Genomic DNA, 25,347 nt, shown 5'->3' with positions numbered 1-25,347 from the left:
ACCCTGATGTGCTGGTTATTAACAGGACCTATGCTGACAGTGCCTGCCCCTGTTACCGGCCACAGAGGCATTGGAAATCAGCCCCCCTTCTCACACTCCCTTACATCTTTTCCCAGGAGTTAAGGCCCCAGGAGTAGCATCTTGTGTGGCAGTATTTTTAAAGAAGAAGGAATAATGAGCAAATTATTTTCTGTTGCCTCTGAATGCATTATTTTATAAAGTGTCATTTTTTGGTGAAAGTTTCATCATGGTAACAGGCACAGTGACAAAAAAGTCTTCCTTTTGTTCTATAATCTGTAAGTTTCCCTGTGAAAATTTCTCCATGTTGCAAGAATTTTCTTCTTTCTAAAGAGTGAGTTATACAACTGGTTCATATAGGATGCACTGGGATGGCTTCTAGTGGCTTCAGAATCTATTTAGCTTAGTCATTAGGTTTTCCATTCAGAAATGTGGGGCACATTGAAAAGAACAGCTTCAACAAAGTGGAAAATAAGGTCAGCTTGGCATTTCATTCCAACAGTAATGCCCTGCCGATCCTTTGGAATGACCAGCACTCAAATAAAGTTGTATCTGCATTACGGGAGATACACAATAATGAATAAATGCCACATAAAAGACAATCAACCTGGAAAATAGGAATCTTGCTAGGATGGTGAAAACCTGTTGAGAGCTTTCTAGCCTGCCACATGTCAGTCATGGCAGCAGGTATTCTCCTGGTTAGCAGCAGGATGAAGGAGAACCTTCAATGCATTTTGCAAATACCTGGCCTACTTTCTCACTCATTATGCATTGAAGTCCCCACATTTTAGAAGACATAGGCACAACACAATTTCTTTTCATCTGATTAATTACTATATAGAATAGTCAACTTTCTGATCAAGAACAATGGTAGGAATTTCAAACAGTTCACATCTATCCAGAATTTTGGCAGTGTGTAATGAAATTACAAGTAAAATTATAAATTGTGTCATCAAGTGAAATTTCTTGTAATTAAAAAAGAAAAGGAGTTTAAGATTTTTTTTTTTTCAAATTACAGTAATGTATTGATGAAAGTGCCAAGATATTTCCCAGACTGAAATTTTATTTTAAGAGGGATGTAAAAATGTCTGGTCTAGATTCTTGGGTTTTAGTAGTTATTACTATTTTTAGTACAGAGTTCATTCTTTTTTACATCTTATGAATGTGTGATAATGATAAAGGAAAAATACAAAATTGCACATAAGTAAAATAAATGTGATGATTTCTGCTATTACTTCTATATACTTTTAATAAATAAGATATGTAGATTTAGATATGTATAACAATCTAAAATACATCTGGTACGGATATTTGTATTTAAGAGCTTCTTAATTTAATGCCTTATGACTTGATTAGGTTTTTCTCTCTGCTTTTTTTACAGCTGTGACATTATCCTGATAACAGTTGCTGGAATGAAACTCCTTCGCTCCTCATTCTGTAATCCTATTAATCAGTTTGTTACTTTGAGCTTTACTGTGATCTTCTTCCGATTTGACTACAGAGACATTTCAGAAAATTTCTTGCTGGATTTCTTCATGATGTCCATTGTGTTTCATAAGGCAAGTTTTAGAGCTCCTGTAATTTCTTTGAAAAATTTATCTTCTCAGTGTCACTTGGCTGATCAATACGTGTTGGGACTTTTTAGAAGTAATGAATGCTTATGTAGACTCAGATTGTTGGTACTATAGAGGAAAAAATCTGTTAAAATCAAAAAAAAAAGGCTTTGATTAAGTGTTTTTTCTGGCTTTGTGCAGTGTTTTTCATCTACTTTTTGTTCACGTGTTGCTATATAAAGTTCAGAATTGTTGTTTTCAAGAGGAGAATCCTCAATTAGTTTGAAAGAGCCTCCTGGGTCATTAGTACAGGACTGCCCTCTAGATCAATCACCTGGTGTTTTTATCTCGGTTTCCTTTGAATGCTTCTAGTGGTTGACTCAACAACTTCCTTTGGGAAATTATTCCATTATCTAATCACCCTCATAATAATAAATGTTTTCCTAATGTCAGCCTTAACATTTTTCTTTTCCTATTTTCAGTCTGTTATCCTTGTGATGCTGCCCTTAACCTTAACCTCAGAGCTCCTTCCTCTCTCTTATTGTTAACTCTTGAAGTGTGCTCCAGTTGAGTTTATTTAAAAACTACCGACCCCTTTTTGAATCAGTCAGGTCAGACCCTGTCTTTATTTGGAATCTAAGCTGTTTCACTGAAAGAATTAGACTTAACTGATACCTCGAGAAAACGTGGGAAAGTACTGAAGATTTGAAAGTATTGATCCAGGGGTAACTGGTGAGGTGTTTGGCTTTGTTGTTCTTTGTTTTGTTTGGGTTTTTTTTTGCTCAGGTTTCTTTGCTTGGTTTCTTTTTCTAAAATATTCCTACTGTATGCGTGAGTATGACCCAGCTAGCATCACTTAGTTTCTGAGAGAAGAAAGACATGGTTCCATGTTGATTGCTGCATGTGCTGTGGAGATACTTAGCCCTTCTACACAAGGGCCATCAGCTCATACTGCTGTCCATGCCCACCTGGAAGTTTCAGGCTTCTTACAGAAAGGCCCAGTTCATTGGTGTTACATTGGGAGTGCCCAGTCATTCAGGGAAAGAATGAAGGAGAAATTAAATGCTTTTTCTGGTTTATTTCTGTGCTGCTGTAAGGGAGGATGAGAAATGAGGAATCACAACTCGGTGAGGTAATGAGCTCACTCCTTTTGCTGAGCTCTTGGACTGCACTCCAGCAGAAGCTTCACCTGCTTCAAGCCTTCATCCTCAGACCTGTTGTTCTGCTCTCTCTCTGCTGGGGTGAGAAGGCAAGGGCTGGAGAGGAAGGGCAGAAGAAAAGGAGTAGAAGAGATGATACAAAGTTCTGCTTTTTAGCAAGATCCCCCTCCACCATGCTCTGTGATCCTAAAACAGGACTAGAGTAATTTTTTAAGCTTCTTAGCTTGGAGTGAAAGATAACCAGTGAAAGTGATGCAGAGTTTGCTAGCATTATGCCAGTTTTCAGTATTTGTTTCGTTGTCATGTTCCCTAGAGAAAGGGGTGAATTTCTGTCTCCAGAGAAGTGTATCACTGATGTGCATCAGTGGAAGTCCCATGTCTGAATGATGGTTTACTTAGTCCTAAAACTCATTCTCTAAAAACCTCTTTACAGGATCAAAAAATTAGCATGCCAGAATTGAAGGTTTCACTATTTGTTAATTCTTTTAAAAATGTTTACCTCATGAGCATATCACAAAATACTGCTGAGAATTATTGCATGTTTTTGTAAGAAAGAGATATAAAGTCTTTTCAACTGGATTTTTTACAATGTTACTTGGGTAGATTGAAGCTACTGTTCACAGTAGAAAGCCTAGTGTTAGCAATGAAAGTAAGATAACGAAGGATGCTTATTAAATTAAGCAGAGATGTTTGCTAAAAAAACTAGTGCTTACTAGAGTGAAAGCTGTACTGCAGACATGTTTTGAAACTTTAGTTTTAGCATTAATCTTCAATCTTCATATCTAACAATATCTGAAATTTTGCAGGTCATTAGTTCAGCAAGTGGAATTGTCCTTCTCCATTTGAAAATTCTAAGTCAAATGGTTGAATTATTTTTATTACAAAAGCACGTGCAGTTTCACAATGATCATTGGAACCAATATGAAAAGTAGCATTGCAGATGATAGCAATTAAATTCCTTTTAATTTCAAATCATAAAGGGCATAAGTTTTCTTTACCCCAATTAACGTTTGAGCTTTAATTAGCTCAGCATTGTGGAACGTAGCAAAGGATGTGATCACTTGAGGATAAAGATGATGTGTGTTTATTTCATACTATAGGCCCTAAGCAAGCTGCATCCACCTTTGCTCCTAAAAGCTTTATGAGTCTTCACAGAGTCTGTCTGTATTTCAGTCATTTTTATGTTTGCATTTTTTTTTTTTTAAATAAAAAGAAAATCTGAAATACTGTCTATTACTGCGACCTTTAGCTATGCTGAGTTTATTACACAGCCATGACTGATTTCTGTTTGCACATTGAAAATGTCAGTTTACCACCCTCTCCATTAGGGAACACTAGAAGTGCTGTGTCTTAGTCATAGTGATGGCAATTTTTAAACAAGGTTACCCCACAAAAAGCTTTGCATGTTTTCAAAGCACAGTGGTAATATTTTTTTCTTCTGCCAGGCACTGGGGAAGAAAGAATATAAATTCAACAGACATTCACTTGTGCACTAGTCACTCTTGAAGCAGATTATATGGAATAAAACTTTGCTAATCATGTTTGGTAGAGTATTTCTGAATATCTCAGTGGTTGTGCTTCCCTTGGTTTCCCCCTTGTGCAGTTGATTTAATGTCATTTAGTCAAATCAGAAACTCCAAATGAGCATACTGCTCCCTGAGCAAGTTGGGACATGGAAGTCCAAATTGTTGCTCACAGATTTTCATCTCTGTTAGCCAAAACACCCACACTGAGGCAACAGAGAGAACAAGAGAGTCTATTTAGTTCTATTCCTGAGAATTTTTTTTGCCACTTTGGATTTTCTGTCTTTTTAACATCATAGGACTTACTAATGTGGCACAGTTAATTCAGTTCTTTTTTAAAAATGATTAGCTGTTTACATTTTGACAATTCACAGAATGTGAAAGCACTAAATGTTGATTAGGCATATGCAGAGTATACTATTTTGTATTTCAAATTGCCTTGGGAAGGAAGCAAGATAAACATTTAGGAAAGGTTTTACTTGTTTTTGAGAATGATTGCAACTTTCAATTCAAGTGAAACAGGACTTCTCCATCTTTCTTAAACTAAGACTTTTAATGTAGTGAGCCCAGGTTGTATCCTTGACTACGACCTGGGATTCTTCTGTCCAAAACTCCTGTTGTCTATAATCTTTAAATCAGAGCTGAATGGCCTTCTAAAAAGTATGTGATTGCTCATTCAAAATGTGTGGGTGTCATGCTTTGATGTATATTCTGCAGGAAGTCAAACCAGTTAATCGAGACAGTCTTGGTCTACATGACTCCATGTAAACTTTTCAAATGAGCCAGTTGTTCTCCCTGGATGTCTTAGGAGGTAATGTCAGTGCAAAGGTTAATAAGAATGTTCACATTAAGTGAAAATGGAAACCCACAAAAAACTGAGAATATATTCTTCATAGGCATAGCAAAGATGGAATATGTAATAGGACTTAGGAGATTTCTTCCTAGACTTTTAACACTAGGAAAAATTCTGAGAGTCTTTCTTCTAACAGGGTAAAAAAAATGTGGAAATATTAAATGATTTGAATAAACTATTCAGAACTGATGAAAAGATGGGCCTTTCTTCCATCCTTTTGCTGTTTACTGACATAATATTTAACTGAGGAAAAACTCTAACACATGCAAAAGCTATGAGAGGAAGAGCATATGGATGGTTAAATGATGTTATAGCTCATCCAGTCCATTTTTCTTCAGTGTGATAAAAACAAACAAAAAGTAAAGCAGTAATGTACCCAGCACTGCCTTCCTTGGCAGATGTGTGAGATGCTTTTGAAGGATGTCTGGAGTAGCTGTTCAAGAAGGAACCAGTATTTGAAGTGTGAAGGAGAAGCAAATGCAAATCATTCAAACAGCAGGGATATCAGTTTGGAACTGGCTGAATGTTAACAAGGATGCTCAGGGCAAGACTTGTCCCCAGCTCTTTTGCTGTGCTCTGTTAGAAATGTGGTTTTCCATTTCATCCAGTGCCACAGGCATCCTCTAAATTTTGCTGGTGGAAAGGAGTCATAGTATCTCCCTGATCTGCTTTTGGAATCTCAAGTAGAGCTGATGTTGAGTTGAAGGAGCAAAGACAGCAAAAAAACTGGGTAGTGTGGCAGTGGATGCTCCTGGTGGTAGTATGCTCTTGGCTACTACAAAAGCCTAGTGGGAGGTTCTTGCCAGTCTCTTCACTCCTGGGAACATGCTGCTAAACTGGCTCTTACCAGCAACTCTTTCATCTCTTCTGCACCACTGAGAAGTTACACCTGAGCTTTGGAATATGGACTTTTGACAAATCTGTGCGGCTTCCTTTAAGCCCTAAAGAGTGAGGCACCCCTAGCTTACACACTCACCTAGTACATGGATCTGAACGGGAATGATAAGACCCAGTGCCATTAACCTTCTAATGTATAGGACTACAGCTTCTTGTCTCTTATATGTTACTGTCAGGTAGTTTAATGGCCTCTTAATTTGTGTGTGTGGATGAACTAATTAGCAATACAAAAATATGAAATCACCTTGTATTTTCTTATCATCAAGTCTTCTGAGGGTTCTGAATTTGTCTTCATGCATAAGGCAAAATAATCAAAGAAGCAGAGCTTGTTAAATTTGCTTTCATTAACACTGAATTTATTTGCCTAAGTACTCTTACTCCTGCTGAGCTCACTTAAGTATACAGTTTCCCTGTTTGATATTTTTTCTTCTTTCCCAGAATACATTTTCCAGCTAATAAGGAATCCACATTTTTAAAAGAATTTTTCTCTTTCTGTATACTTCTTTCTGCCATAGTATCCAAGACCACATGTTGATGAAAGATGATCCCTGTCAAAGTAGATCCAGCTAAGGGAGCCAGTTTGGAGCAACCTGGCAGACCTGTGCTGATCAGGCTTAACTTTCAACATCCACAACACAATCCCTTGGACAGGAAAGAAATTATGTGTGTCATCTTGTTTTCCTTCATTTTATGAGAAAGTGCTGCCAAGTGCATTGACCTTCTTGGTGCTTTGCTGAAGTCAAGTAATTAACCTATTGGATCTTTTTATTGCCTTTGTGGCAATAAAACTCTTGGTTAGTTGGCATGTCCCATTGATTTAGGTGCTATTTATAAGTCAAAAGCCTCACTCTTTTTTTCTTTCCTCTTCTGATTTTTCATCCTTCTCTAAATTTGATGTTTCACCTTAAATCTTCTGGCACTAAGTTGTTAATTCATATTTTAATCTGTTCCTTGCCATTTGTGCATACGGAAATCCAATGTCTTAATCATCTGCAGCCTCTTGGCTCACAGCTGTTTCCTCAGCTTTTGATATCTGGCATATAAACCCTTTTAAGACACTTTCTGCTGAGTAAAATACCCAAGGCTACATCTGATATTTGACAGGATAATCCCAGTGGTATTTTCCATAGACTCCTTAACTCTCTTGGGCACTGTACAGTTCATGTTTCCTTTTAATATTGGAGGAATGGTTTAATTGATTTTTCATTCAGCCTTCTGTCACTGACCTCTTTGTCACACTTCATTCCTTACACTATTCTTGAATTACATTTTCTCTCTTTGTTTTGGTGGTTTTTTATTTTGTCTAGAATGGGGCAAGTGCACTTGGGGGTGCAGGGAGATGTACACCCACTCCCTGGGTCGGTATGGCTCACTATGCTCCGAGGACTGTGTTGATGTGCATTCCTGCTGATAGAGGCCTGTTCGGGCTGTGTTGATGCAGGAACTGAAAGAGAAACCTGGACTACTTCAGTGCACAACTTTGTGGTTTTTCTTATGTCCACTTTTACCACAGAATGATAGTATGGCTTGGGCTGGAAGGCACTTAAAATATCATCTAGTTCCAACTCTCCTACCATGGGCAAGGACACCTTTCACCAGACCAGGTTGCTCAAAGCCCCATCCAACCTGGCCTTGAGCACTTCCAGGGACAGGGCATCCACAGCTTCTCCGGGCAGCCTGTTCCAGTGCCTCATCACCCTTCTAGTGAAGAATTTCTTCCTAATACTTTATCTAAATCTCTTTCAGTTAAAAACTATTCCCCCTTCTCCTATCACTTCATGCCCCTATAAAAAGCCCCTCTTTCCAACTCTCTTATAGGTCTCCTTTTGGTACTGGAAGGCTGCTTTAAAGTCTCCCTGGACCCTTTTCTTCACCAGGCTGAACAACCCCAACTCTCTCAGCCCAACTCTCTCTTCATAGAAGAGGCACTCCATTCCTCTGACCGACTTCTTTGCCATTCTCTGGACTCACTCTTAACAGGTTCCTATCTTTCTTGGTCTGGGGATCCCAGCGCTGGATGCAGTGTTCCAGGTGGGGTCTCACCAGAGGAGAGCAGAGGGGCAGAATCCCCTCCCTGCCCATGCTGCTTTGGATGCAGCCCAGGACACGTTTGGCTTTCTGGGTTGTGAGTGCACATTGCTGGGTCATGTCCAGCCTCTCACCCACCAACATCTCCAAGTCCTTCTCCTCAGGGCTACTCTCTATCCATTCTCTGAGCTGCCTGTGTTTGTGACTGGGATTGCCCCAACCCAGGTGTAGGACCTTTCACTTGGCTTTGCTCAACTACATGAGGTTTGCATGGGCCCAATCCTTTAGAAAAGGAAATTTCTTGGAAGATACAGTGTTGGCAGAAGCCATGCCTATGAAAGCTTTGCTGAAAAGGCCTGAATCAGTGCAGCTGATGAGTGCACTCCCAGCTTCACTGATTTATTTTGCTTGTCTGGCCCTCTGCATATCAAGCTGATGAGCTCTGATCTTGTCCTTTTTGTCCACCTTGGGATGTGCGTGAGTCTGTTTTTTTAGAGTCACAGGTTCCTTCCCTGGGCTCTTGCTATCAGCTGACAGTGTAGGAAGAAGCAGCATCTTCCATGAGCAGATTCAGGGCTCTGTCAGGTTTTGGCATCATCTCATTGTCATAATCCTTATCATACATCTGGTTAACATTTAACTTCAATTGTAAGGCTTTCAAGGCTTGCTACTCAAACTGCTTAAAACATGCCTGTCTTGTACAGTGTCAGTGCTAGGTGCTGAATGCTGTGTGAGGAATATATTCTTTCCCCCAAGGTTTGATATCAGAGACTTGGACTGATTATATTTTGATCCTCTTGTATGTATTGTATTAGACAATGATTTTGAAGCCCACAGTATAAAGGCTTCAAGTGTCTGTAAGCATATACAGATAAAGACATCCTGGAAGGTATTTGTTGTAGGTTCAAACACAGCTGTCCAAATACACCAATAGAATGTCACAATGACTTAAGACATAAACATTAACAACCTTTAGTATTTCCAGTAAATCTTGTTTTGCAGGATTTCATAGGTGAAGTTTGTTTTAAATGGTATTAAATAAAAACCCAAAAGTCAATGATTTGCAAAGCAAAGCCATGAACAAGAGTAAAATTATTCCACCAAGTTTAATTTCATATCCTTAAACACATACTTATTATATTGACATACCAAAAAGAAAGTAAAAATGTACCAATAGGTATTAGAATTTAATTCTGAAAACTGGAGTTACCAATTGATCAGAATTAGCTTAACATGAAAAAGTAAATATTCCTCTCAGAGTCTCAGTTCAAGTCATCTCAAGTTCTCAGGATCTAAAGAGGTACCTGTTAAAATTGGGAAATAATTTCTTTCTGCACTTAACTTGTTTGATCTCAATTTTGTGTTGCATGTAGAGCATATAGCTATATATATGGCAGTTATTTTTGTTTAAAACCTATGTGTATGTATATACACAGTTTTTTTAAAACATAGAAAAATTCAAACTTAGCAAGAAAATGTTAATGTTTATGCATTATTTAGTCCCAGAGTTGCCAAGAAGTCTGCCCACACAGAGTCTCAACTGATGCTAAACATGTAGAAGGGCCACCAAAAGCTGAGAGCATTGCATAGTCTGCAATTTAAATTTAGGTGTTAATCTCTGCCTAGTTTATTGAAATCTACCAAACTGAGGAACGGAGATACCATTTTAGTGATGTTTCAGACTCCACAAATCTTTTATTTTTTCATGTGTGTTAACTAATTTCCATAAACTTCTAGTTTGTAATGGTACTTAATTTTGGTTAAGTAAGAATAACCAGATTTAAAGAAAATCCTGGAAAGATAAGTCTTTGCCTTTGCTTTGTTTATTACTCACTGGTGCGCCAGAAGTCTGTAGAGGCTTCAGAACTCATAGAAGACTTATGGATGATTAAGATAAAATGTGTGTTCACATAAAATAAACATTAAAGACGGATGCATGTTCTGTACGTTCACTTGACAGTAGTGGGAATGTGCTGGTTTAACATCACTGAACATGCTGATAATTTTAAGCCTTTATCAAAGACTTTAAAAACTGTTCACTGGGTAAAACTGTCACATGAATAAAGATATCTAGGAATATTAGAACTTTTATGCCCCCTAAATAATATATAATTATATATTATGAATAATATATAAAGGTATATTTTCTGCTTGTTGAACTGTAGAAAACATTGAAGATCTAATAAGGCTTAATACAAATATTCTTTTATAAATCATTCTAAATTGGGATGCAGAAGTCTTAAATAAAAGTATTTTATATATGTTTAAGGAAATGGTTATAAAAAAAGGGTTAAAATTCAGCAGAGACTATTTTTTTTCACCTTCACTTTAAATGGGAAGGTTCCCTCTTTGTATCTAGCACTGTTAAACCTCACACCCTCAGGAGCAAGTTGTTACCCTCATTCAAACAAAACTCTACTGGGGATAATTCGTGTGTTTCACAGAATCACAGAAGGGCTGAGGTGTCCCATCAGGTCCCACGGAAGTGTTTTTTTTCTAGTTTTATTTAATATGCCCTTAACTAATCCTTTGCTATGTAGGGTGTCTCAATTTCTCCAGGCTCCCTCGCAGGTCTCAGGGGCCTGTGACTTGAAGGGTTACCAGTAAAGATAGAGGCAAAGAAGGCATTGAGTACTTTCACCTTCCCCCTGCCCTTTGTCACCAGGTCCCCTGCCCCATTCATCAGCTGGTCCATGTGATTTTTTTTCCAGTCTGTGTGTTGCTGTCGATACACCTGTAGAAGTCCTTTCTGTTGCCTTTTACTTTCCTCACCAGATTCAGCTCCAGACGGGTTTTGCCTTTTCTCTCTTTCTAATTCATTCTGTATTATTTCTGACAATTTAAAAAAGATGAAGGTTTTTCTCTTTAGCTTATGTCTTCAGATTTCTGAAGGCTGAAATGCAGGTAGTTGTAGTTGAAATAAGAGAATAGCTGTTTCTGAGAATCAGCCTCCCCTATTTATAAAGGCAGTTTTTAGCAGCTTCAGTTTCTTTCTGTGAGAAAAGCTCTGTGAGTTCCCTCTCAGATACAGGAGAAAGCATATTGCAGATTGGATAAAACTGTAAAGGAGAAATAGTTTTTCAGATGGTTCTAGCAAAATGAAAAAGAGAAAATGTAAAGCCAAGTCCTCCTTTCCTAAATCTCAGTGTTGTAGTTGCTAGATGACATCACCTTTAGCAATTATAGTTAGAGATGTAAAATGCTAATAGCATATTACCCTGAAGGCGTTTTGCAGAACATGCCCTGGAAGCAGGGATTTAAGAGGTAATAGAGGCACTTGACAACTCTTAATGAAAGCAGTAGCTTGAAAATCACACATTTCCAGGCTTTTAAGTGCGGTGTCATAAGGCTTTCAAAAACCAAGAGAGGATCACTAAAGTGTTCTTGCCTCATGTTCTTGTGAATGGAAATGAGCTCCTTTGCTTGTCTTGTGGAAGTGTTAGCTGAGAGGCAAGTGTTGAAAGAAACAACGGCACATTCAAGCAGTGGTGAATGCAGAAGCAGTAGGACTTGTTAGATGCAACAGGGAACTTGGGCTCCATGGCCCAAGTTTTGCAAGGTGTAAATATTAAGGAACACTTAAAAATGATGTATTGGAACAAGGAGCCAGAAGAGTGTCCTCCTGGATTTGGTTTCCTAGCAAATGCAAAACCTGAATTTTATGTGAGATTTGAAAACCTTTTGATGAACTCTGTGCTTTGAATGCAGCTGGGATGATTTATGGCTTTGTGATTTCAATCTGTAACAGGCAGAACTTCACTGGGTTGTGCTGCAGTTTTGAATTTTTGAGGTTTCAAATGCAAATCATTAGCTTTTTCCCGCCCTTCACTTAAATCTTTTTGTAGATAAAATTTTTCTTCCAGCTGTTCATTGTGATGTTTCAGATAAATAAAAATGAAGCAAAACAAAGCAACCCCACAACCTGCTAAATAAATAAATGTCCGTTTGAGTTTCAGTTCAGTTTTACTTGCCTGCTTTAATGCTGCAGTCTGCAAGTCACGTGTAGTATTTTTGACAGAAAACAAAGTTAGCAAGATACGAGTTTCTCAAACTAAGTAGGAGTAACCAGGCTGTGCATTGAAGGGATTGTAACAGCTTGTTCTGATCAGGGCTTTGGTGGTTTTAAATAGTATATCTGTGCAAAGTTGCTGTAATCTATACTCTGCACGTTGCTCCTAATTTGAGTCAGGCTAAAGCAAAGACAGTGTGTGAAGCACTGCTTGCATCTCAACTGGAAGGTTTATTAGTGGTAACTGGAGCTAGCATGACACTGGCTGTAACAAGTTAGCAGCTGCTGTCTGATAGTTTTGTAGCACAAAGACCAAAACAGGTCAATGCTACAAGTGATTCTTACTTCCCTCACATTTAATATGCAATTATGTACGACAAATCGTGGAGAAGCTCAGTGAAACATCCTGTAAGTGCATTGCCACTGTGGATACAGATGGCCAAGTGTGATTTTGGAGGTGGTAACCTAAGGAGGGGTGAAATGAGCTGGACAGAGAAGATGTGTCCTCTCTGACTGTCAGCATACTCGTACATGAAGTGTGCCCAGAACCGTGCTCTGTCCCCGAGGCCGGCTCTCATGGGGAAGCTTGTGTCTGCGGTAGTGACACAAGGTGGAGATATGGAATTGCCACCTGCAAGTGAACCATGGAGGGTTTTGCATTCAAAAGGATTCCTGGAGATTGCTTGGAACAGTGTTAGTTGGGCCAGACCAGAACCTTCCCAGACACCTTTCTAACAGTTTAAAAATATGCACAATATCAGTGCTTGAGAACATTCCCTGGAAGCATTTTAATGTACAAGTGTTGATACAGTCTCCATGTGTTTCAGGATGTTGGCAAAGTTTTGTTTTTCACTAACTCAAAAAAAATTACTCTAAAATTCAACATATATTTGCTATATGAGCATGGAATATTGCATATACTCCTGTTTCACTGTCAACTTCTGTGTATGTTGAGTACTAATGTCTATTGATGGCCAAATCTTTCCTGACAGTTTGTCAGGAGCCCACTCTGCAGTAGATAAGACGTAAGATCTGTTTTGGCCTGATGCCAAAAGAAATGACAGGGGAGTACAAATGTATTCCAGGGAATAAGTACACATCATTCTTGAATCAGAAACTGCTAGTTGCAGCACCAAGCATATTTTGCAGGAAGCAAAAGTAAATTCATTGTGGTTTTCAGTTTGTACTGCACAACAATAAAAGCTCATGTTTATGCAAAGTTTTTATGATACAATGGTCTTGAAAATGCAGCTACAATTCATGATTAATGTCATGCATATGCTTACATCGTGATAGCGTCTCCCATTGAGTCAACAAATGAGAATGTTGTGTTCTTGAGAAGTCAGTCTGATTTCCATGTGCATAGCCACACATGTCATGCATTGAGCTTTCTCTGTTCACTGTATCCAATTTCTCCTGGAGTCTCCTCTCCTGTAACCGTCTGACTTGCGGTCATATATAGTCAGTGAATATCAGAACCTGTTTTCCCACTTTCTAATTTAAGTGTCTCTTTCAGGTATTAGTTTTGAAACTATCTCAGTGCCTAAAAAGTGAACATGTTTTTCTTTTTTTTTCAGCTGTGGGAGCTACTGCAGAAGCTGCAGTTCATCATGACATACATTGCTCCCTGGCAGATTGCCTGGGGGTCATCGTTCCATGTTTTCGCTCAGCTCTTTGCAATACCTCATATCCTTTATAAATTTGTTCTTCCTTATTCTTAAGTTCCTCTTCCTGTATGCAATTTATTTACAGTGTTTGAACAAGATTTGAAATTCTTAGGTAATTTACTTTAAATTTTGAAAATCTTGGAACATCTTCTGAGAAACAACAGCTTTCTTTTTTTTTTTTTGGACTGCATAGGATCTAAAACTGGGAAACTGAACTTTGACTCAAACTGGTGTGTTTATTCCCACCCAGCCACATTCAGTAGATCACTTACTTCCCCAGCCCTCAGCACTGAGTTTTGATGCATCCACAAAGAAGTGTTGTGACAGACATATTTTTGGGTTTATGGCCGACTGAGCTCTCAAATACTAGTTTCATTCTCAGTTGCTTCTAGTTGGTATGTCAGATATAAATTTCATTTCAGTGAGCCAATTTCTGCTGCAACTGTCTTGATTTTTTTTTTTTCCATTTCAGAAGCAGCTAGATTTTTGCATTTTAATGTGAATTTTTTCATTGGGGTGCTGAGAAACATTCTCCTTTTTCACCTTTCCATTCTGTATTATGAGTAACCATATACGTTTGTCAACACCAAAGCAGTCCTTCAGAAGCCGTCTGTTTTGGTGCCTGTTCCAGGGCTGTCTCCAGGTTTGTGGATATGGGGAGTAAAACAGAGTTCAATGACCTCCACGTCTGTAGGGTTAAAAAAAGTATATTAAATTTTTGGAACAGAAACAATTCAGTTTCAATTCAAATTCAGTTACAAACTTGACTGAACACAGAAAAAAAGCCCCCAAAACATTTTAACAGATTTAACTTCATCGACGTCTAAGGCATTACCATATACTAACTTTTAATTTCTTCCTTCCCTGCTAAACAAAGTTGTGGAAGAAGGGTTGACAAAGTGGTTTTAGTTCAGACTACTAATGAGTTTACTTTGTACTGTTTGTTAGATATATGCACTTAAGTCTTTGTCCCTTTGATCCCACAGGGCTGGGATTTTCTTCCCTTGAGTGATTTCTTCCCTCTGCTCTGTGCTGTGAAACATAAGCAATGCTGAGTAACAATGCTTATGTTTCTAGATAGGAAGAATAAATGGGAGCCTCAGACAGAGGGAAGGGCACACAGAATAACTCCCAGAGGGAAAGCTGTAGATTGTCTGCTTATAGAAAGAAAGCGTTATAAAAGCAGATCACTATCTGTCCTAAGAGTTTTAGGTTATTTGTAGCAAATCCTTCCAGAATTTCATAACAAAAAAAATATTTTCATTTCTGCTGGGGAAGCGTATATGAATTTATTTAGCAAAACATTTAAGAACTAAGATTATATTTCAACAAGTTTCCCTTTGGTCACAATTATTTTCTGCAATGATAACTTTGCTCTTGATAAAATTACCAATTAAATTTTGCAAAATGGAAGGTAGTTAAACCAGAGTTTTGTTTTGTTTGTTTACAGAGTTATTGCTAAAGTGATCTAGCCTAGCTTTTTATTATTTATTTTTATAGTATGCTTTGTAAATGCAAATCTGTCTTCTAAGGCAATGCTGCAATTAAGATACTGGTTAAATGCTGAAGTTAATATTCCCACAACAGCAATAACTCTGCCTCTTTGCACAGTAATTTTATTTGTTGTTATCATAACCCTGCAAACAGTAATGATGAATGCATGTTGCAATTTACAGCGGTACTAAACCTGCCATTTCTTTACAGAGTTAATTATTTGTGGCTCTTAATTGCTTCAATCACTTCTGCAAACAGGATGTAAATTTTTAAATTTCGAAGTGCCTGGGTGAACTTTTGCTGCAGAGCTCAGTGAGTGTGAGTAGTTCAGCATGCTTTAATGCCTTTGAGACCAGTGTGCAGGGCAGGAAGGGCAACGTGTGTGGAGCTTTGCCTGGTGGAAGTTGTAGAGTCTCCATCATTAGAAATCTTCAGGATTTTAGGTGAATGTCTGTCAGGAGTCATATAGGTGTAGTTGATCCTGCTTGTGGCTGCTAGATGGACTGGGTGACCCTTCAAAGTCCCTCTTAATCCCAAAAGACCAGGAACAGGAATGGGCTTCAGACTTGAGGATAGATCTGCAACTTCACTTCCTAGCATTTAAGTGGGTAAGATGAGGTTATGCGTTTATAAATATCAGCACACTGAGAAAGTGAGTGTAGTTTGTAGTTCAAAGGAGGATTTTACCTAAAAAGTGAACAGTGGAATTGGAGAAAAAAAAAAAAAAGGAGTTTGTAGTTGAGGTTATCCTGTTTAGGAAAGTTCTGCTTTGGTTGTTTCAGGGTCACAGCACTAACATCAGAAAACAGAGCTCTGTGACAGTCAGTTTTCCCATCCTCTAAGTGATTGTGTGCCTGGAAGGGACCTGTAGTAATTGCAAGTAAAAATGTGGGTTTTGAGAAGCAGAGAATTTGAGCTGCCCTTACTGCATAGTTTTCTGTTAAAAGAAGGGGATGGAAGATTTTCAGAATGTCTTTCACTTACTTGTTTTGAAGCTGGTTTGAATTGAAACAGATTTTTGAATTGCAAGAATTAATCCTCAAAGACAGTGTTTTACTTCATGTTGAAGAGTTTTTAGCTTTGGGGTTTTTGTTCTCAAAAGTTGATTTTGGCCTTGTTAGAAAGAAAATCCATTATTCACAAAGAAACGAGTTCTGGTTGTACACAACGTAGCCTAACAAAGATGGTACACAGGAAACCTGGCTTGGGCCATAGTGTAAGAAAATATGCCTGTGAGTTTTTGACACTTCTTTTTTACTTAGACATAATTAAAGCATTGGTATTTAAAATAAATAAATAATAACCTAATACAAACAAGTTGGATACCCTCAAATAAAAATACCCTGGTGACAGATAACTGCCCACAGCACACATTAACTCTATGTAAGAGAGTCAGATGCTGTTATGTGCTCTCATGACACACTTACACATATGGAACAGTTAAAATCACTTTTCACAAATCAAATGGGTAATGTCTTCTACTGTCCATTTAGTAGAGCATGATGTCTTTTAGGAAAAACACCCCCCATTGCTACTGATTATGCCTAAGACACAAACAGTTCACAGTGGTGTGCAAAATATCTTAGCTCATGATGGTGGCAATTTTTAAATCGATCATATTAGTTACCCACTTTAAAAAACTTGGTTTGCGGTCCTTATCTGTCCTCTTTGTTCTCTTTTCCTCTCTTCTCCTGTGCCTCCTTCCCTTATCTGACACTTGTAAATACTTGTTCATCTTTCACAGAAAGTGCTTGGTTATGACTACAGTGTAATGTGACAGTTTAACTTTTTGATGCACTTGCTTTCTACTCTGTGCTCCCTGTCACTTTTTTAGACTTCAGACTCTCAGGGCAACTCATTTTTCACTCTCTTTAATGCACAAAGACACTGTTCTAGAGCACTCTCTTTTAGTAAGGTTGAGAGATTTGAAAAGTATCTTTTGGCAAATTGTTGTTTCTAGATTTTGCAAATGGCTTTGAAAGCATGGCTAGCTAGCTGTTTTATGGAAGTGCTGTACAAAGAATGATGCTATTTGTGTTAAAATGGGCTTTTTGTGAAGTCTCAGGGATTGTGGGACACACGTACAGTATATTGCTATGAGAGAGTAAGCTGAAAGACTGTGGTTATTGGTGATTTTACCTGAAATTTAGTTTGAGATGTGCTTGATCACTGTACATTTATAGTGGTTCCATTAGTTCCTGGATTCTTTACTTTGCACCTTCCTCCCAAGAGAGGTGTAAGGAATGACAATTCTTATAATGGTCTCTTATAATGGTCTCCCAGTTTGAAAGTCTTTTTCCTTGAATTTCATGGATGTGGTGTTAATTAAGGAAGAACTTAGGCCTAATGTTTTATTTACTTGCATTTATTTAATTGTGTTCCTTTTAACTTGCATCTTTTTCAGTATCCTTATCCATCTCCTAACTTGCTTTCCAGCAGTCTTAAGTATGACTTTACATTTGAAGTAAACTATGGATTCAGGCATTCATTATGGTGTTTGTGTGTGATACTCACTATTCCTCTGTCCTCACCTTCTCATTTCATATTTATTTCAAAAAGTATGAAATGCTGAACATTTTTTAGTTTTTGGTCAGCATGGAATAGTAAATTCTCAGTAAGAATTAATGTGAAAGCATGACTTGGAACCAGCGGGTTGGAGTATAGAGGCATATCTCCACATACCAGGTCATTCCAAAACAAGCAGAAACCCACAGAATGGAACACTGGACACAGTGAAATCAAGACTCCAGTGTGGAGAACAAATAATTTCCAAGAAATTGTTTTTTCCCTGTGTGTGTGTTTTAAACTCTGTGTTAGACTCTGGGAAGGCACTTTCATGTTACAGAAGGTACCTTAGGTAGCTGGAAAAGGGCACCTGCTGCACTGCCTATGCTCAGGATCTGTCCTTGGGCAGAGATTAGACAGGGTCACCCTGATAATAAAACTGTGTAGCATTGAAGAGCCACCGATTACATGCTGGCAATGGGTGATTTGGCCCTGCTTGCCTTCCTCCCTTTCCTTTCCTTAACACCTCTTTGGTAAACAGTAACAGCAGCAGAAAAAAAAAAAAAGAAGGTTCAAAGAGCTGCCTCGACATTTTAAAAGTATAATGAAATCATCTGTGTTACCTTAACTTGCAGTTTTCAGACTCTGCTATGCTTTTTTTTCAAACTCTGGCCACTTCAGTCTTTTCTACACCACTGAGTCCATTTCTGGGGAGTGTCATCTTCATTGCCTCGTACGCACGACCAATCAAGTTCTGGGAGAAAAGCTACAAGTAAGGCTATTCAAAAATTTCTACCCTTGTTATTTGTTAGGGTTTTGCTCTCATTAGTTTCATTTCTGGTGGTATTTTTGCTTCCAAAGGTAATCCTTAAATTAGGGCATGACAGGTTAATCTTTGAGTCTTGTTTCTGGTGTTTTACTTTTTCATAGTTATTTAGCTATTCTTAAAATGTATTTAAACAATTATCAGTATGTTACAGATGAGGTGTCATGTTGCATTTGTTGTACAGACACACAGTAACGAAACTGTGAAAAAGAAAAAAGCAGTAAAACTCCCAGTTGTCAGCCTTTTTTGTCTTGCTAGCTAGTGCTAGCAGCTAAATCTGTGAAGCCTTTGGCACTGGCAGTCAGACTGCATAAATACATTTTATACTAACTGGCCTGATTAAATGCTACCCTGTGGGATGCAGCAAGTAACTGCAGCTGCAGAACAGTGATACGAGGCACAAAGGGAAAATTGCATTGGCCAAGTCAGGGCTTGGCTGCACCAGTGAGAAGGGCCATACACTTACCACACCTCTTGTGTTGGTGCCGCTGCTGTATCTTAGTTTGAAGAGTTTTATTTTGTTGCATTTTGACTTGTGTCAGTGAGTGAATATGTACTCATCTATAAAGAAATTAGTCAGACAAAGCCAAGTCGTATAAAGAGGCTTTGTATTCATTTCTGAATGTGATGAGATTTGTGGAAGCCTTTCGATGGGAGCTGAGTTTTGTACACTGGCACTAGATCTTAACAAAATTCTCTCTCACACATCTTTTTTACTGGGTCAACAGGTTAATTGTTTCAAGAGAGTGAAGTTGAGGGCAGTTGTGGAAAGGCAGGAAGCTACCACTAATCCCACAGATAGCTATACATTTTTGGACGGAAACTTTGAACAATATTAAGTAGGAAGTGAGGATTTTAACATCTGCTACATTTTACTTCAACCGGAGCATTTTGAAAGCATGCAGTTCCCTTTCTAGGTACCAGTTAGAGAACCAAACTGTTGAGGGCACACCACTGCCATATAGTTAGGTTAGTGTCAAGTCTCTAGGTTATTGTCGAGGGAAATAGAGGGGGTCATTTTTATTTGCTTTTGGTTTGTCGAATCTTTTGATACAAAATGAACAGGAGATATTCACAGGAATTATCAAAAAATGGTTGATACTTTAACAAGGGTGTATGTGTGACTTGTTCTCATCAGTAGTGACTGACTGTGATTTGCACTGAGGGAAGTGAAGAAGCTGGTGCTAATAATTTTGCCAAGCAAGGTTATTATTATATCCATAAACCGTAAAACCTCAAGTGCAGAAAACCAAACCCTTTTAATACTTTAAGCCACCACTGCTTGTCCTTTCAAAATAAGCAGCAACTACAACTTCGTCTTCAACCTGAAGGTTTACGTTTTTTCTTTGTAAAAAATCATGCTTTGTTGCTTGTTAAAAGTTCTAGTGTATCTTCTATGATCTCACTTAAAACAAAAACCACAACCTTGCCTATCAAAAACCTTTCAGAAGTAGAAAACAGCCTTGTGGAAGATTCAGATTGTCATCAGAGTGAAATAAATCTTTGCCTGAACCTGTGGCATCTCAGAATATGTACATGGAATGACTCCTCCTAAATTTTTATTCATTCTATCTCTAGTCCTTCTGATTCTCCTTTGCCTTACTCCCATTTCACATGAGGAACTAACCAAAATGAATGAGAGTTGGACTGAAAAACTCCTGCTTTATTAAAAGGACACTGTGAAAAGACAGAAAAAGGCAAGGAAGTAGAGTAATTTTGTATTAAGAATAAGGAAATTTTCTACAAAATACTTCAAATAATTGAATGAACTGGATGGGCCTTGCCTTACTGCTTTGAATCTTGACTTTTCAGCATCTAAAAATTCAAAGGGATGGCATAATTGCTTTCTTTTTGAGCTGTGGAGTTAGATAGGATCAGGAACTTGAGCTGGAATGGAAAGTTGTTCTGGCTTCTGCACATCTGCCTGTCTTTGAGCTGCAGTCCCTTACAGCCAGATGTGCACCGAGTTTTAAGGTTATATAAGACAAAAGAGAACAAACAGATGGGGAAGTTGGTGTGCAGATTTCTTTTTTAGACTGCATTGACAGTTTCCCCAAGTTCAGCTCCGGGTATTTGTGGAAAGTCACAGGTTCACTGCAGTGTAGTCTGAGATGAGTTCATATGAAGCAGAAGCTCTTGGAGATTTTTTTTTTTGCTGTTTCCATACCCACTGCTTGTTGACAGGAACTTCTGTCCAGGGGAAAGCTATCTTCAATGTACTTTATGTAGCTTTCTTTTTGCCTGCTTTGCATACTCATTTTCAAACACTTCCTTGCTATATTGATGACTACGTTAAATTATCACATATTAGCTACAAATAGTTTATTTACACATTTTTCTGGAATTTAATCTCTTAATTGGAATAAATGAAAACAATTGTGACAAGCAGTCTAGATATCAAAATTGCTTTTCTTTCAAGTCATAAATTAGATTGCTTTATTAGATTGTCATTTGTGTTCATCAGTATTTGCATACTTTTCTGCTGTCAAGCAAACTTCGTTGTTGTTTCATTTAAGGAAAAATTACTTTTGCATCTCGTTTGGGCCAACAGCATGAAATTAGATGAGGAAAAAATATCCCGTTCATTTCTGGTAGAGTGAATCCAAAGCTGAAACATTGGACTTTAGCAAGTACGGAGTACCATGTTTATTAATAGAACAGAGTTACTAGGCCAGTAGTCTGAGTGGTGAGCAACTGATCCATCTGTTCCTTGAAGTGTTGGTTTGGTTGTCCTTACCTGGTGTTTTCTGAGTGCACACACATGTGTCTTGCCGTTCCAGGTTTCTTTTAGTCCCACTTTTTCTGCTGGCTAAAGAGGAGTGTGACTCCTCAGGTTTCTCTGACTGAGCTTCTGCCATTCTAAATGATGCAAGCTGGAGCTGACAGTCTTGGAGAATTAAAATGGTGGCTTGCTTGTTTGTGCAAGGAGCTGAAGGACTCAAGTGGGTAAAAAAAGAAAAAGGGATTCATTTTGATAGTAAGCAAACTGTGAAATTCCTAACAGGCTCTTCAAAATTCAGGACTCACACTGTGCCTGTTTGTGCTCTTGTGGTGTGTACACAGAGCATGGGTGTTCTTCCCTGCAGTCAGCAGATGCTGTTTGTTTTTAGTGTGCCCTCTCCATGCAGAGTCTAGTACACCAATACATCACTGAGGTCACGGATCTTTTAGAGGGGAAAAGGAAGGCTGACTAAGAAGAAGGAAAAATAAGGCATTAAGGAAGGCGAATGAGGAACTCTTGCAATCGCAGTTTCGCAGCTTTTGCTGCCATGGTTGTTGAAAGGGGAGGGGCGTCAAATGAGAAGCTGGGCTGCTAGTCATGAGCTGGTTACCTTGTGGGAGTTCAACTGTGAGAATTTTTCTTTCTCTCCCTCTCTCTGTTATTTTTGGGGCTTTTTGTTTTTTACAAAGGAAAGTTTGCTGCGACACTGGTTTTGTCCAGCCATTGGCCTAGGTCCCGCTTCCCAGCTTGAAGAGTGCTCTTTTAGTCCCTATTTTCACAGCTGTTGGAATGATTAGGCTGTAGATGTCAGAGAGAGAAAAGGAAATAGCAGTAAATCTTGTTTAATGTATAGGCGCTTTAAAGCATAAAGTGTTTGTCCAAACACTATTGTTCAATTCCTCTGCCTTTGATTTTTTTCTCAAATACTTTGTCACGTTGCAGCCTGACTCTGTCCTTCTCCTCCCTTCCTCTTATCTTGCTTTGTATCTTGGATATGACAATGACAGAACAGAATAGGAAGTTTACTTTTATTCCCCAGAGGATCTAACATCTGGATCACGTGGAACAGCCTGTTTGTTCTCTGCTGCAGCTGTGACCTGTCCCCACAAACAGCAAACTGCCACCAGGAATCTGGAGATTTCACTGTTTACAAGCCGCTTGTCTCTCCTGCACCTTCCTGTTTCTATTCTTCTGTTTCACTGCCTATTTTTGGGTAAGGTGCAGCTTGCATTTGCTTTGAAGCACCTTGAATGAATTACAGTGCGGTGTAACTGAATTAATCAGGTGTCTCTAAAGAGGCTGTGATTAAATTGCCAGTTATCTCAGACTGGCATTACAGGATGCCTCTCTGTGTTTGGGACTGTGTGAGCAAGACTTTATTTTCTCCATCTTTTTGAAAAGTGTATCACTGTGTTACTGTTCCAGTCATTGTGGTCTGGAAAATAACCACCTGTAGGGTTAATACAGCTGGGAATGGAGAGTGAGGAAAACCTGCCCTGCTTCAATTGTAGTGCAGATGGCTTTTTCTTCTTTTTCCCTGCCAGCTCACTTAACCTGCCCATTGCAGACAGCCTGCAGGTGGAGTGGGAAGAGTTTTCCCAGTGTACACATAATTCTGGTTGACCCCACATTATGCACACGTGTGGGAAAAGGAGCTATGAAAAGTACCTGTCTGCTCCCTCCCTTTTTCCCCATAAAATAACAGGCCTTCCACTTCCAAATGCTTATTTTTAACACATGCTGGTGCCTCTGGTTTCCCTGTGAGCCTGCTCATCTCTTACAGCTGTTAAAACCCCTGTTCCAAACACAAAATGTCATTCACCCATAACTGTCCAAAAGCCTTGTTTGGAATCTGCACACTCAGACCTTTCAAGTTGTTCTTTTTAGGACTGGATTTCTTTTTTTCTTAGTTTTTTTCTTGCTGTGTTGTTTGATTTTTCACATGTTTTTAGACCTCTGTAGTAGTGATGTTTACAGAGGAACAACTGCAGCAGATGTTTATAGTTCAGTAATGCCTTGGACTATGATTTATAGTGACTAGCATAACTTCAGCGTTTTTTCCCCCCTTATTGACAGGAAACAGTGTTTGCCTTATTTTGTCAAATATCGTTTCAGATATGTTATGTTCTAACTACCGTCACTGCCCTACTTAGGGTGCAAACTTTCTTGAATATTTCCAGCTACCTGGTCTGAAAGCCACATTGTAGCCTTGAGTGTTGCTGTTCATTGCAATTGTTTTAGTTTCTTCCAAACTGATTTTATTTCTCTGCTAATTTTTGTGTTTGTCTCTGGCTGCCTCTATTTCTGTACTTTTTTTAGGAACTGAGCAGAAAGAAGCACTGTATTTGTGTTTGCTCTAGAGTGAGCTGAGGTTCTAGTGCTTTTGTCCACAGCTATTACTCATTGATGAGTGCTGGCCCCTTTGGTGACCATGGTTCTTCTAAGAGAGGTCTTTGCTGAGTTGGCCTCAGGGTTTTTCCAGGCTTTTATTGAGAGTTGAGTTAATTTAGAACTCTTCAAAATAGTATAAATAAGTATCAGCATGTAGATAAATCTGAAATAGGTGCTTATTAGTGCATGGGACTTAAAAGTCAAAACAAATAGCACCAATGATGAACAGTTTTTAGTCTGAGTTTTTGGGATGTTGTCTCCAAATCAGAAGGGCCTACTGGTCCTGTTTGCAAAGCATGTAGAATTTGGTGAGGGTCTTTCTGGAAACTTCAAAGGTCATGAGGTCTGTGAGAATCCAGCCTATACTGGTGTACTACAGCCTATACTGAGGTTTGCTTGGCCCTGACTCTGTATCCTTGAGTGTAGCATTCATGCAGTTGTGAGTGGCAGTCCCTGGCTGGCAGCAGTGCAAAAGCTGAAGTGTTAGCAAGCTGCTGCTATTTTTCCTTCATTGCTCTTCTCTTAAGATTGGCAGATTTCCCAATAGAGGTGATTTTTTTTTTTTGGAAAAACATGCTCCTCTCTTTAAACAATGAATATAAACTGGTCTTTGAGAAGTTATTCCCTGTTCTTCAAGGGCATTTTTGGCCATGATTCTGGCACTGGGGGAGAGAATAGAGAAAACCAAAATGTTTGAAGAACAAAGAGTATCTTTGTGTGCACTTCAGGCTTAATTTTTCATGAGCTCTCTGAAATTACATGTTACTCATTAGACTTCTTCATCTGAATGTCTTCTCAAGACTTCCCTGTCTGCTCCCTGCTGTAATGTCTAACCACTCTCTATCTTGCACACCACCAGTACTGCCCATGGACTTGTGCCTGCCACACTTGCCTGGTTTGGGAGTCTTTAATCCCTTTCAGCATAGAGCTCTGCAGAGTGACAAAGCCATGGCATCCAGGTGTGGGAGGTGTTGCTTCAGGTACAGCCCCAGGCTAAAAGAAGCCCTGCTAGAGACTACCTTCCCTTTGGTGTGTTGAGCTGTGATCTCCCCTATAGCAAGTGACCATGTGTGCCCCTTTGGCCACTTGCTGTAGTATGGAGCTGTGCACACCTCCTCTCCAACCCAGCCCTCACCTCATCACTTGACTCCATGTGTGGCGTCACACTGAACTGCGAAAACATGAGAAAGGATGGGCAAGGAAAACCAGGCACCTTTAATCAAGTAGGTCTGGTATTAAAATAAGTGTTTTCTGAGTTGCCTGGAGTTTCACACTCAAGGGAGGCTATACAAAATTCAAAGAGGTAGTTTAACTGTTTGGCAGTATCTCTTTAACTGGTAACATCTCTTCTCAAATTTTTGCCCCTGGCAGTCAATAAAACAAATTGAGACTAATCGAATAGGAGCCATATGTGTGATAATTAACTGGGAATGTATTCTGATTCAGTGCTCTGTAGTTCCCTGCCGAGTTAAAGATGCATTCACAACTCCATTTCACTGAATCATTCTAAGAGGACAGAGTAAAGACAGAAGGGAGACATCAGAAAGGGAATGCATGCTGAGATCAGGAGGAACACACGTAGAGATCAAAAGTGTAAGTGGCATAAATGGAAAGGGAAAAGGGTGGGTGGGCAAAAAGAAAAAGGCATGCAGTGAAATATCTGAGGGGGCAACCCAACAGAAATGGGTAAGCAACAAAGAC

General features: G+C 38.9%; 1 protein-coding gene across 2 annotated transcripts in view; it reads left to right on the top strand.

Moving 5' to 3' along the window:
• The window catches only part of PCNX2 (pecanex 2), a 150,606-nt gene that overhangs the window by 78,963 nt on the left and 46,296 nt on the right, over positions 1-25,347 (top strand). For both annotated transcript variants that reach the window (XM_039568371.1, XM_020583986.2), the window contains 3 exons: positions 1,400-1,577; positions 13,619-13,727; positions 18,350-18,479. In XM_039568371.1, the coding sequence (XP_039424305.1) occupies positions 1,400-1,577; positions 13,619-13,727; positions 18,350-18,479 (417 nt within the window). The remainder of the gene's footprint in view (positions 1-1,399; positions 1,578-13,618; positions 13,728-18,349; positions 18,480-25,347) is intronic.

Source organism: Corvus cornix, chromosome 3 (genome assembly GCF_000738735.6).
Source record: "Corvus cornix cornix isolate S_Up_H32 chromosome 3, ASM73873v5, whole genome shotgun sequence".
Lineage (NCBI taxonomy): Eukaryota > Metazoa > Chordata > Aves > Passeriformes > Corvidae > Corvus > Corvus cornix.
Note: the sequence above shows the minus strand (reverse complement) of the source record. Positions and strands in the feature narration are given on the sequence as shown.